General features: G+C 40.6%; 2 protein-coding genes across 8 annotated transcripts in view; both read left to right on the top strand.

The window, feature by feature from the left end:
- LOC131680502 (runt-related transcription factor 1) overlaps positions 1 to 14,357 on the top strand; it is a 222,313-nt gene that overhangs the window by 147,066 nt on the left and 60,890 nt on the right. The window lies entirely within an intron of this gene.
- On the top strand, positions 537 to 4,365 carry LOC131680538 (uncharacterized). The gene is made up of 2 exons (XM_058961257.1): positions 537 to 1,669; positions 1,962 to 4,365. Exon 2 carries the CDS (start codon positions 1,966 to 1,968, stop codon positions 2,917 to 2,919), a length of 954 nt encoding a protein of 317 aa, XP_058817240.1. The 5' UTR covers positions 537 to 1,669; positions 1,962 to 1,965; the 3' UTR covers positions 2,920 to 4,365.

Below are 14,357 nucleotides of genomic sequence, written 5' to 3'. Positions count from 1 at the left end.
GTACGGTCTACTTCTATCTTGAGTGCAAAATATGCTCGATGTGCTGGAATCCTACAGATCTACACCCTGACGAAACCTAAATATACAGTTACTATCAATCATAATCATTCCACGACTTGACGTGTTAGCTCCTGTTAGGATGAAACTGATTGTAGAGTTGAGAGCAGAAGTAACAAAGAGAGAGACAGCTATATACATGCAAACACAAATAAAAGAGCAAGGAGATAGGACAAGAAAGCAGGTTGAACTTTAATGCGTGTACTCAGTATGAAATATAGTTTCGAATAAGCCGGACGTATACGGTAGTTTTATTAAAGCAACAAGACTCCCCGGACAGGATCCTACAATTGGCACAGTCGATAGGATTAATATTAGTAAGTAGTTTTTTTTTCTCTTAACGACTTGGTCGATTGATGAAAACGTATTAACTTGGAAATGAGGAATTAATAATTGTGTTAGTAGCATTTTGTTTCGGCGTATATTCGAAGAACAAGATTATTTTTTACGGCAATATGGCCGCCAAGGCGATCCTGGGAAAAAAAAAACTTTCTTCATCGGTAATCGACCGACACATTCAACGTGGGGGAATGAGATGGGAAACGAGAAATGTTACTAATTTATGTGTGATGGATGCAAAAAGTGCTAGTGTGTGAAAAGCATAAGCCCACCGTCGAAGGGTGCTGAACACATACCATTAGCGGGAAAAAACGTTAAGCGAATTTGTCTTCATTAGAGATGTGTATATAGTGCGTTGAATATCATAGCAAACCGAGCGAACCAACTTGTCTTGGTGAAAGACTGAACGTTCAACGCAGTCAGTGTGGGACCGACCCAACCATCATCGGATCGCGGGAGAGGGAGTAAATATGAGCCCATTCGCAGAGAGTGTAGCAATGTTACTAATCGATGTGCTAGTGTATGAAAAGCATGAGTCCACCGTCGAAGGGTGCAGCACGCACACCATGAGCGGAAAAAAAGCGTTTAGCAAATTTGGTATTATCAGGCGTGTGCATAGAGTCCGTTGAACATCATAGCAAACCGAGCCAACCAACATGGCTGGGCGAGAGACTGAATGTTCAACGCAGTCAGTGTGGGACCGACCCAACCATCATCGGAGCACGGGAGAAAGAGCAAATACTAGTCCACTCGCAGAGAGTGTAGTAGATCCTTGTATCTGACAGCAAAAAAAACTGAGACTGGAATTATCGTAGCGTGGAATATTCACGAGCCCGGTAGAACCATAGCAGAGAGAAATAATTTGGTTGAACGTCGTAGCTAAAGGGGTCCAGCAATAAAGCTGAGCGAGTGAGACCGAACGTTCAAGATCGTAAGGGAAAAGAATGCGGGTCCCTCACGATTTTAATTGAAGCAAGGCAGAGCGAGAGAGTAATATAAAATCATTTCAGAGAGTGCCCTTCCATGCCAATTGAGATTTTGCGAGACTGGTAAGCGCATCACAGAAAGTTCGTTCAGTGAGACTGAATGTTCGAAAAGTGTAGCACACAACCGCGAAAAAAACTGACGGTGGCGTGGAAAAAAAAAGTTTTATGAGCCCGATAGAAACATTGTTAGAGAAATCGTCTAAACTTTAGAAAATCGAACCACAGCCACACTGAATCAATACAACTTTACGTACGTCGCAGTTGGCAAATGTAAATCTAATACGAAAGTAAGTCAAAGCACACCACTGAAAAGCATGTATGACTTCGCTAACGATATGAAAATGGATAGAATTCCTTATGCATCGTAGTGTAGGTCATTGTGTAAATGAATAATTTAGTATATGTGAGAGACCGGTGACATAGTATGGATTCCAACGTGATTATGCGTTTCAAATGGGATTGTCTGGGGCAAATGGAATACAAGTGTTGCGTGGTAGAATGGAAATAGTAAATGAAAAATGGTGCGACTGGAATATATCCTATTGAATTTTTTTTTTTCGTTTCTTAATTCTTTTTTAGAACCATGAACGATAACGATTGGCCACTGCAACTCTTCAATGAGGCAGCAGATTCATCAGATCTCAGAAGAGAATGGGAGGAATGGCACCGTTCCTTTGAGCTCATTCTAGAGATGAAAGGCATCGAAGGTCAGCACGAGAAACTTGTGTTGCTGCTAGCTCGGGGAGGACGTGGATTGCAGCGCATTTTTTACAATTTGCGACCGGTGCCAGAAGAGGTATATCTGGACCCGGTTCCAGTACCACTGCTACCGAAGGAAATTCCTGAGTACGACAACGCAGTTGTCAGACTGAGCAAATTTTTTATCGGGAAGCGTAACGTTCGAATTGAACTTGAATTATTCCGTACGATCAAACAAGCAGAAAGTGAACCGTTTAGTCAGTTTCTACTGAGGCTGCGCACACAGGCTACACGCTGTGAATTCCAAGAACGGGAGGAGATCGAAATTCTACAGCAGGTGACCATGGGAGCGCTGGATGAACGGGTTCGAGATAAAGGACTCGAAGGAACATTGGATCTTGATGAGATCTCTAACTACGCTATGAACAGAGAGATGCTCCTTAAGCAGAAGGAGAAAGCGAAGGCTTCGAAGGAAGAACCAGCCGTGATTGCAGCGGTAAAGCAAGACTGGGTTGCTAAAGCACCTTTTCGAGGAAAAACAAGAGCACGGTCATTGAATTACAGCTCGAGAAGCATGGGTAACGAGTGCGATCGATGCGGATCATATCGCCATTTTAGTGATGGCGTAAACTGCCCAGCCCGGAAGGCTCGTTGTAATAACTGCGGAAAGATTGGACACTTTGGCAGGAAATGTCGAACCAGTGCTAATAAAAGATGTGGTAATTGGGATACTTGGAGGCAGCCGAAGGTTGGAGCTAACGCCGTTACTTCGGATCATAATTGGAATGAGGAGCTACCTCGTCGCCCGATTCCGGAAGATATCCAACAGGTAAAATGAACACATTTAAAATGAGGGTTGTAGGATCCCAGTCTAATGAATTCAATTTGAAAACAAAGAAAAAGCAAGAGTTGATAATAAAGATTGATTAACAATAAACAATTGTACTTATTAGGTTACATCACAGCCTCTCGACAATGGAATCATAACGTGCCTAATCAACGATTTTCCCGTTGAATTCCTTATTGACTCTGGAGCAACGATTAATACGATTACCGAAGCAGTTTGGACGGAACTGCTGAGGAATAAAGTCAGAGTATCCAAACGAAGCACTCGGTGCGATCGCCAATTCTCTTCCTACGCTAGTGAGAAGCCCCTTCGTGTGCTGGCAACAATTGAGTCTAAAATTTCCATAAATCCTTGTAAGCCAACGACTTACGCGGAGTTTTTTGTGATAGAGGGGTCTAACAAGTCGTTGTTAAGTAAAACAACTGCTGAAGAATTGAATGTTTTGAAAGTTGGCCTCAATGTTCAACATGTGGAAGAAAACATAAAGCCCTTTCCAAAGTTCCCCAATATTCAGGTGAAGCTCTCAATCGATCCGTCAATTCCACCAAGAAAACTCGCCTATTTAAGAATTCCAGAACCTATGAAACATAAAGTTGACGAGAAAATCCAAGAAATGCTCAAACAAGACATCATTGAACCGGTTAGAGGCCCGCCTGATTGGATTTCACCCTTGGTGGTTGTACCCAAAGGCAAAGGTGATGTTCGGCTTTGTGTGAATATGAAATTCCCGAACCAGGCAATTCAGCGAGAGCATTATCCGATTCCTGTAATCGACACCTTCTTAAACGAACTACGTGGAGCCACATATTTTTCAAGGCTTGATATGACCTCGGCGTACTACCATCTGGAGCTTCATCCTGATTCGCGTAACGTAACAACGTTCATGACGAACCGTGGATTGATGCGTTTTAAGCGACTCATGTTCGGGGTAAACTGTGCCCCGGAAATATTTCAACGAGTAATGACGGAAATGTTGGCTGGTATCCACGGAGTTGTAGTTTATATAGACGACGTCGTTGTTGCCGGGAGAACTCGTGAGGAACACGACATCAGATTGCAGAAAGTATTGTCCGTCTTGGAAAGCAACAATGCAAAACTTAATTTGGAGAAGTGCCTATTTGGAGTGACAGAGCTGGAAATCCTAGGGTTTAAAGTGAGCTCCCTAGGAATACGCCCATCTGAAGAAAAAATCGAAGCAATTAGAAACTTTCGACTGCCAGAAACAAAAGAGGAAGTCCGGAGTTTTTTGGGGCTCGTAAATTTTATAGGTCACTTCATTCCAGATCTGTCTACTCGTACTGAGCCTCTTCGTAAGTTCATCCGTGGAGAAAACGAAACTTTTGGGGAAAGTCAGCAAGCTGCTTTTAACGACCTTCGACAAGAACTAACAACAAAAGTAAGAATGTTGGGGTTCTTCGATCCTAAAGATATGACCGAGCTTTACGTCGATGCGTCTCCAGTAGGGTTGGGAGCCGTACTAATTCAACGTGACGAGGTAGGATGTCCAAGAATCATAAGCTTTGCCTCAAAAAGTCTGACAGATGCGGAACGAACGTACCCTCAAACGCAGCGAGAGGCACTAGCCGTGGTATGGGCGGTAGAGAAATATTACTTGTATTTATTCGGACTTCGCTTTACGATTTTCACGGATCACAAAACACTTGAGTACATCTTTGAAGGGAAATACAGGGATGGTAGGCGAGCCTGTTCGCGAGCGCAGAGTTGGGCTTTACGCCTCCAACCCTATGACTTTCAAATAAAGCATATCCAAGGAACCACCAACATATCAGATGTACTGTCTCGCTTGTGTACAAAAAAGGATGCGGCGTTTGATGAATGTACACAGCATTTCCTCTGTGCAATCGGTGAATCGCCTTCTGCCATTACGCTTGAAGAGATCCGCACCGAGACCGTGCTTGATTCAACACTTAGTGGAGTAATTGAAGCATTGAAGACACAGAATTGGCCATCAGATTTATTCCGATACCAAGCCTTCAGTAAAGAAATAGGTTTGATAGAAGGTATCGTGGTACGTGAGGACAGAATTATACTACCACTGAAACTACGACGGCGCGCGTTGGAGATTGCGCACCGTGGCCACCCCGGGATTATAGCCATGCGTCGTAATCTGCGACAATATGTATGGTGGCCTTGTATGGATAGAGATGTCTGCAGTACCGTAAAAGAGTGTGTTGGATGTACAGCTGTTAGTAGTCCAAACCCACCTGAACCCATGAGTCGTAAGGCAATGCCAGAAAGAGCTTGGCAAGCAATTGCCATTGACTTTTTATCAGCCAAAGAGTTTGCTACTTTCCTAGTCGTAGTGGATTACTACAGCCGATATCTCCATGTAGTGGAGATGAAGAGCACGACTGCATCTAGCACGATCGAAGCGCTTGCGAGGATTTTCAAAGAACATACGTATCCTGAATCAATTCGTTCGGACAACGGTCCGCCGTTCACAAGCGAACAATTTTCTCAATATTGTGCTAGCAGAAACATCAAATTAGTTAAAACTATACCTTATTGGCCTCAGATGAATGGTTTGGTGGAAAGGCAGAACCAGGGGATTTTGAAGGCATTACGGATTTCGAAGGCTCTCAAATCAGACTGGAGGAAGAGTCTAGAGGAGTACGTGTATATGTATAACACTACTCCTCATTCAGTTACGGAGAAGGCTCCTTTGGAGTTACTAACTGGACGGCCAGTTAAAGACCTGTTGCCGTCACTGCGGACAGATCCCCATTGGAACCGAGATGAAGATATTCGAGAAAACGATGCGATTAAGAAAATGCAAGGGAAGCTATATGCGGATCATCGAAGGCATGCAAAAAATTCAGAAATAACTGCCGGAGATGTAGTAATGATGGCGAACTACGAATCCGGCAAACTCGAGCCGAATTTTAAAATGGAAAAGTTTACCGTCCTCGAGCGATCCGGCAATGATACGACAATCGTTAGCGAAGACGGAGTGAAATACCGGCGACCAGTTGCTCACCTGAAAAGGTGGCCGTCTACGGCATTAACTTCCAATCTCTCTGACTCTTTCACAGATTTCCAGCAACCCTCGGAACAAGGATCTTTGCAGGCGCCAACACACGTGTCTACGGAGAAGAATATAGCGAAGCAGGATACCAACGAATGCGAGATGACTTGCCTACCACGGAAGAGGACTAAGCAGCCAGAGGATGATCTGGCATCGGAACCAAAACGTCCTAGGAGAGCAAAAAAAGTGCCCAAACGATATACTTGAATATTTTTTTTTCTATTTTCAAAAAAAAAATGTGATTTTGGTAGAGAGTAGGAGAAGGATGTAGAGTTGAGAGCAGAAGTAACAAAGAGAGAGACAGCTATATACATGCAAACACAAATAAAAGAGCAAGGAGATAGGACAAGAAAGCAGGTTGAACTTTAATGCGTGTACTCAGTATGAAATATAGTTTCGAATAAGCCGGACGTATACGGTAGTTTTATTAAAGCAACAAGACTCCCCGGACAGGATCCTACACTGATCACAATACAAGTCTGATTGAAAATGGTCTGAGCGTATCTCTAGTTTTCGTAGCACCTGCACCCCGCCAATTTCTCCAGCAGTTCCGGGGACCAACAAATTCTAATCCATTCGATACACCGAATCAATTAAATTACTAACATCTTGTTATGTGCTTACTCACCGATCGGCATCGTGTTGTAACTTAAGAAATGGTTGTGAACAACTCCCACCTTGGGCACTTCGACAAGAATGAATTTCACATTTCCGGCCCATATTGTTTGTTTTGGTTTGCATGAGATTAAAAAGACCGTAACGTTTTCGGGTGGGTGCGGAAAATAAGTAACGCATTTAGCTCTGTGTCAAAATCTCTTCAATAACGCCACCGATTTGTAATTGAAATCGACCGTTTTTTTTCTACGAGTGATAAAAATTCATCTCGTGTTACGTCTTATTTGTCTGTGATACCGGGCTGGTGCAACTGCCACTGAAAATCTTTCTTGAGTGGGGCTAGATCACACGATGAATAATTTATGAGACTATAAATCTTACCCTCTGCATCGCCACATCTGTGCACCAGCGTCGCGAAAAGTCAAGATCACTTTGCTCAACTATTCTTCGAGAAATTTTTTTTAAAATAGGTCACGATTCAATCAATTATAAATAAACCTCGTATTGAAAATGAAACATTGATTTGTATTGACTTTATTGACTAAAACAGTCAAGAATTGAACAACGTGCAACGATTTTCGTAAATTCTCGTCGTGTTATCGTGATATTTTAATCTTGAGCTTACCGTTGGATTTTTTACACCGAGTCACGTGTCTTATAGTTTTCTAAATTATTTCACGGACATGAATTGTGGCTAGGTAATGTATTTTGCTCAGCACAGTTTCGTTTAATTCCGAACATTTCTCTGAATTTTAACAAAGGAATAAAAGGGTTACAGGTGCTAGTAATGTCCTTGTATCTAATGCTCGTGCCTATGAGACTGGTTGCTAGCAGTTGTACACAATAGCTCACATAGAAATTTCAAAACCAAAAAGCAGAGCGAATAATCCATGAATGGGGGAAGATGAGGTATGAGTTCCTTGTAATTGTTTACGTAAGTATGATAAGATTATGTGGAAAATTAATTACTTCATGGATTACATCATGAACAGTTTCACGAACTCGACTGGTGAATCGTGTGTAGCATATTAGGAATTAAGAATCGGTTAAAAAATCAATGAATAATACACTGCGTTCCAGTGAAATTAATTACGTGCAAAGATTAGGATCAGACACATAATCGTAAATTTCAGGCACATATATCTTGAAAGTGAAAGTTTTTTTTTTAATTTGTGGACCATTTCAAGCACACGAATGGTGAATTGAAACTTATATGCTCACAATCATAACCAGTTGACGAAGCAAGGATGGATCTTTGAATTATATAACGAGTGTCGTGTAATGGTTTTCGAGAAAATATCAAGATTATTTTAATTTAGTAATCCAATTGACGACCCCTAATACCAAATAATGATCAAGATGTGATAAATCATCAATCAGTTAACGTGGTATATTCGGTCCATAGACAATGTTCCTAGATTTGTGGATAAAATTAAGAGTCAACAATTTTAGAGTTCGCGAATTATCGGCGCGGGAAAAATGCATCGGCGGCGCGCCGCCGATCTACCGTTCGCCGTCGGCGTACGCTAAAAATTACCGGCGGCGGCGGCGTGGCGCGGCGGCGCACAGGTCTACTCAAAAGTAACTTCCCCCACGGAAGATCTCGACTGAGTCGAACCTCTCGTTTTGTTTTTGACAACACTAATAAGTGCGAAAGCGACGCACAACTCAAAAGTAAGTTAAAAGAACTTTTCTGCAGGTTGTTTTATTTAACCGTGTAGAAGAACAATCAGTGATTGTGATATCTGCTCGCAGCCAGAACGACATGCCAGATGGAAAGTTGGATTTCGCGAAATGGACGGCGGAAAATTTGGACGATGCACGAAGGATGCCGTCTGGACTGTCTGTATGTTCGCTTGACATAATGCAGCTTCCGCGAGGATTGGGATGGATGAAGCTTTTTACTGTAGCAGACACTCGCTGTCTTTCTCTCTCTCTCGTGAAGTGTCTTGTCCAACTCGTAACGGATGTCAGCATGACAGCTAGCAGCACGTGGTTAGCGGTTAGTTTTTGGACGGAATTATTTTTGGCTATCGCGAGGAAACCATTACTCTTTCCAGTGTTTGCTGTCTGACTAATGGAAAGGAACAGTCGATGCTGTTCAGATCAGAACGGTTTGTTGGATTTTTAACTGTACGAACATAATAGAGAGAGCTTATTTTGGACAGTGTTTTATTGACATTCTGTCAATTGATGTTGACCTTAATTTAACAACAACAATGATTTTAAAGTATTAATTAATTAATTAATTACTTAAATAGTTGGAACACGGAAGTCCTTTATCAGAATTCCAGATATTTGCCAATAAAAATTGTGGATTTTTTTCAGAGACTTCAATTTGATAAAATTGAAGAAGTTGCGACTGGGAAAATAAAAATTATTTGTCAACCGTTTGTTTCTGTCTATCAATATACCGTGGAATGTTTAAATTAACACCAAAAGGTCGACAATTGGATATGGTTTTCTGGTCTGGCTCTCCAACGTATTAAGATCGAGTATGTTTTTTGATTAATTTAATCCTTCCAGTGTTAATTTTTTCTAGGGTCCATTTATTAAACATTTCAGATTTTCTGTTTGAATGCATTTTGATTGATTGTTTGGACGTGTATCCAATGAAATATCGCGTACCCGTTAAGATAATAGAGATACAACTGTATTTTTACCTCTTCAAAGTTTTTGCACACGATAATCTTTACTGCTCATATTTCTTTGCTCATTCTTGGGGTGTACGACATAAAGACACTTCTATGAATGATTGCTGCTCAATTTTGGTGCGCCTTCTATGTACTGACTGAAGTGAACCGGTAGTTGTTATGGTGTTCCGTCGCCGGTATATCGATTGATATCAATAAACCAACTGCACACCGAGTAAAGATTCAAGGACTCCCTGCTCCAGCCAGTAAAAAATTTGGATTGCAAGCGATTGCATTTAGAATTAGTTATAAGTGACAGTACAACATCCTATACCCATTTGGACTCGAATCGGGAATCATGGATGATGATTCTTGCAGTATGCTAATTCCAAAATAGTATCTCTAGGGTGAGGAAAGCTTACATTTGCTCTTTACAGCTCCCGTCACGGCCAGCGTCACACTTTCAGTCCGAATGGGTATCAAGGCAAATTTGGTGAGACGTCCATTACTGAAAATTTGTCGTATTTTCGCAATACACATGATTGTATTCATATACATAAAACCGCTTGCATATACATAAAACCGAGACCCGAGACGTGCGTACGACAGACTTAAAATTTTAAGTTTGTTCCATTGTTTTGAATAGGTAATTACCCACTCGGTATTATTTATACTACCCGCACCTGCCGTCGGCCCTGTCACCCATGTACAAATAGCTCGAGGAGTAACTGAAGCGTTATTTTAAGAAGCGCTCTAAACACTCTTGCAAAAACGCCAAAGGGAGCTACGCCACCGACCATGACAAACCCTTATACTCTCTTCAGCCAGGAACAGGAAGAATGCGATTCTGGCGATCTTTTACAGTTTTTTTTGTTCATATTTATTTTCTGTGGACCTCTATCCGCACTGAGTGTCTAACACCTAGGGACGTTGCGATATTTTCGATACTAGTACGGAATCGATACTTCTGTTACCGATACTCGATTTTTTGGTATCGATACTTCAAGCACGATACTTTACTGATATCGATACAATCTTTACAATATCGAAAAGAATCGAAAGAACCAGTAGTTGGAAGCAGAGTGTATGTAAGGAGACTGAAGACAACTGTCTTGATTATCTGTTAGCAATATTCCAAACGAGCAAACGACAGGCTAAACCATTAAGGAATCGGCTGTTGCATTTGAGTTGCTACAATAACTGAAGCCCCAATCGCATTTGATGAAAAAATCGATTCCGAACATTACCGATTATTTGACAGTCCATGAGACTTTCTGATCAGCCAATTATTTATTGTTTATCTTTTCAGACATTCGACGTCTGACAGAATCGTCGACTGGATCCAACATCAAACGAATTAGACTAATAAAAGATATTTGTCGAACAGGTTTTTCTGGTCACAGGAGCAGAGCAAAATGTTAACTGTAGATTGCAGATTGTAGATTACCTAATTCAGGGAATTAAGCTATTGTAGAAGTGTGGAATCGAATGGTGATACTTTCAAGTATCGATACTACGACTACGATTATATCGAAAGTATCAGTACTTGCATTCGATACCAGTATCGATTCTAAGTATCGATGTATTTTAATATCGAAACGTCCCTACTAACACCGATGCCCGAGAGGTTACACCACCATCTAGATCATAGATATCGGACCAACAACACATGGACCGGGATCAACAGCCTTACTTTACTTCTGATGGAAGACGTGACCACAGATTTTTTACTTCAGAAAATCTCAAACGGCTAGGATTGAACTCACTGGGTGAGTCAACCACTGGCGCCGTACAATATTTTACATTTAATAGAAGCTATAGGCGATTCTATGTTGAAAACGCTCACAGATAGCGCCAGAAGTAAAGTGTTACTGATTTCATTTTGTTCTGTCATAGTGGATATATTTTCTGTAAATCTTGGTAACTTTTAAACAACATATCACCTTAAAATTTGTTGATAATTGTTTACGAAAGCGAAGGAAAACTATCATTTCATACGATGATGAGTAAACATCTTCCGAAAAGGGTGTAAAATATAGTGGGTTCTTATATTATTCGTAAATTCATGAAACTCTATGGATCACGCGAGGAAAGAATATATCCGGCTAATTGGGAAGTGTCAGCTTTACGTCATATACCGCCGATTCTTTTCTCTGATAGGTGTGGGAATAAATATGAGTCAAACTGAGAACAGTAAAATGTTGGAATATTTAAGGTTCAAGTTACCTTTTTTAAGCATGTGTTAGAATTGAACGCTTGGTAGTGTGCGTAGGAAAATTTGTGTTCAGCTTTGCCACCGAATTATCCATTTAAACCTTTTTAAAACTCTAAAAGAAGAATATCAGTCGATTTATTAGATCATCACGATTCAATTCATGCAAAATACCTGCTGGAAAAACCATCGGCTTAGCTAAATGGTGCTTTTGAAAAAGTGGCTGTGGTTTTTTCATTGCGCAGTTGTGTTGCGTACCCCAGCTCGGTGTGGTAGTGTGATAAAAAATCACAGCCACTTTTTCAAAAGCACCATCCAGCTAAGCCGATAGTTTTTCCAGCAGGTATTTTGCATGAATTGAATCGTGATGATCTAATAAATCGACTGATATTCTTCTTTTAGAGTTTTGAAAAGGTTTAAATGGATAATCTGGTGGCAAAGCTGAACACAATTTTTCTTACGCATACTACCAAGCCTTGAGGTAACTTGAGCCTTAAGGCAGTACCGGAGCGAAAAAAATCGGATGGCGACCTTGTGCTGGTTAAACTCATTTTTCACAAAAACTATAGCAAAATTCTTCTCCAGAATGACTCATTCCCTAAGTTAGTATATTGCGCAATTTTTGAGATCTTTTCCGCATAGATTGGTTCAGTATAAGTCCCGGCGTGTTGTCGCGAAATTTGAACATCAATAGTCAAAATCCAAAATTCTGATTTTGTATGGCAAAACAAGACAGCGCTGTGTTCCGAACGCCCTAGCTAGTAAACGGCAGCTCAGATCTACACCAAAATGCTTCATTCCCTAATTGAGACATTGGGGAATCCGATTGAGTGAATATCACATTGATATATTGTTCTGAATTCAAGATTTGTTGTCGCGAAATTTTGTAATCAAAAGTAAAAATCTCTGCGGTCATTGGCAACCATTATTTCAACATATTTTGTTGCGAGCACCATGCGTGAATTGCGATAAATTGGTCAAAGAAGTAATCAACCAGAGCAAGTCATGCTTTTTATCGCTTATTTTAGTCATAACAATGCACATGTATTTTTGATTGTATGCAACTAGTAGAAGGTGGGATATGGCATCCATCACTGACTTGAGAAACATTGATAAAATAAAGAAACAGAAAACATTTTGGTTTGGCCAATTGCACGGAATTAATTTTGGTGTGCATATTATGTCAGATTTCATGCGTGCTACATTGCAGAGTAACATTGCGCATTTGTTTATGTCGCATTGTTATGTAGTTGCTGTGCATATGACTAACTTTAGGAGTAATTTCTCGGCATGAATGATAAATAAGAAGTCATTTAGGATTTTATCTGCGTTTACATAGAATAGTTTTATGAGTAAGCAAGGTTGTTATTGTACTTTATGTTGTACATATCAGTAAATCTTAAATGATAGCTGTCATTGCTAAGGACATTCATTCAAGAACTATTTCAAAAATTCGAAGGTGATTATAATGAATTCGTTATGCTAATACTACAGTGCGGTGAAATAAGTAAAAATAAAAAAGCAGGAACAAAACAAAACTATTTATAATATTATATATCTATTATCACTAGCACATACATTGTATTAGATTTGGCCACTTCCGTCAAGCATTTTGAAATGACCTGAAGTAGCTAGGGAATAATTAGCTGATAGCTAATGTTGAATATTTTTTTAGAAATTTCCAGGAAGTAGAAATGGTAACTGACTGCAATTTTTTTGACTTATTTTAGAAATTTATTAAATTTATTGATGCAGTGTGTTGATGACGCATTGCTTCGTAAATTTTTGATAAGGAAAGTTATGAATCGATCTGACAGACATCAACCCAATCGGCTCTATCGATTACATACCCGCATGCTCCTACTGCCTATTACATTGACTTACGGCAAGAACATCGAGAAAAGCCGGAGGGCTGTGCATTCATCATGCTTACGCAATCCAAAGCGGCATGGCAGTAGTAGGTTGGTCGGCCGAAGTGCGAATGTTGGTCCTTCGTAATGGTTTTATTTTTTCATTGCAAATCAGACTACTTTTCATTTCTGGTTTCATATAGAAATAAGATGATTGTATCCTATTGCTCATAGCCATTTATTCACCTTACCTATTTGATGACATTTGTTAGAGCAGTTCGGTTCAACGCGGAACAAATTTTTGAATCAAACACGATTAAATATCTTACATTTTTACGCCAGTTTTATTATGGCGCTTTCGTTTCCACCTGGCGATACATAGGCATAGATGCAAAAAAGAGATAGACAGATTACACCCTGGTTTGAGTCAGTGTAAGATCGACTACACCGGTGCAGTGCACTGTCAATAACGAAACTGCCATTAGATTTATGCTATGTATACATTTCACCGAAAATGTGCTATAAATCATCATCAAACTACATGTCCGCCGTTCGTAACGCTAGCTAATTTTAGATTGCTACTTGTTGCTATTATTTCAAAACGACAGTTATATTTCTTACACTTATTGAAAACATTAGTCCTTAGTATAACTTATACTAGTCAAAAAGTCTGGATTTTTTCGAACAATGCTCGAATGCATTGCGCATTTCCAGGTCTTGTACCACCACTCCCTGCATTCCTGCTTGCACACGCGACCTGCTGGAGACAGTGAGTTCAGGAATGAATGGTAGGAAGCTTCAACACTCCAACGCTTACATCAAACTCAGTCGAGCACGCAACCAGTGGAGCACCATGGCACACTCTACAGTATCTTTGCCTTTGCCTTTTGCGGTCCGCAGTCGTTGGTTTATCAACCGGTTGTGGTTTAGCATACGACGACTGTGTACTGATCTTGGTCGTAGCATATGGACTTTCTTTAGCAGCCTCCAAGCAAGGTTTTTCGTGGTGTAGCGGTTGATCACAGAACCGGTACGTAGGAATCAGCGCTGGGTACGTGACCAAAGTTCGCTGA

The sequence above is a fragment of the Topomyia yanbarensis genome, chromosome 1 (assembly GCF_030247195.1).
Source record: "Topomyia yanbarensis strain Yona2022 chromosome 1, ASM3024719v1, whole genome shotgun sequence".
NCBI classification, from domain to species: domain Eukaryota; kingdom Metazoa; phylum Arthropoda; class Insecta; order Diptera; family Culicidae; genus Topomyia; species Topomyia yanbarensis.
The sequence above is the reverse complement of the archived record's forward strand: the minus strand, read 5'-3'. Positions and strand labels throughout refer to the sequence as shown.

Coding starts and splice junctions, on each gene's coding strand:
- LOC131680538 (XM_058961257.1), top strand. CDS start 1,966: ATGAACGATAACGATTGGCCACTGCAACTCTTCAATGAGGCAGCAGAT.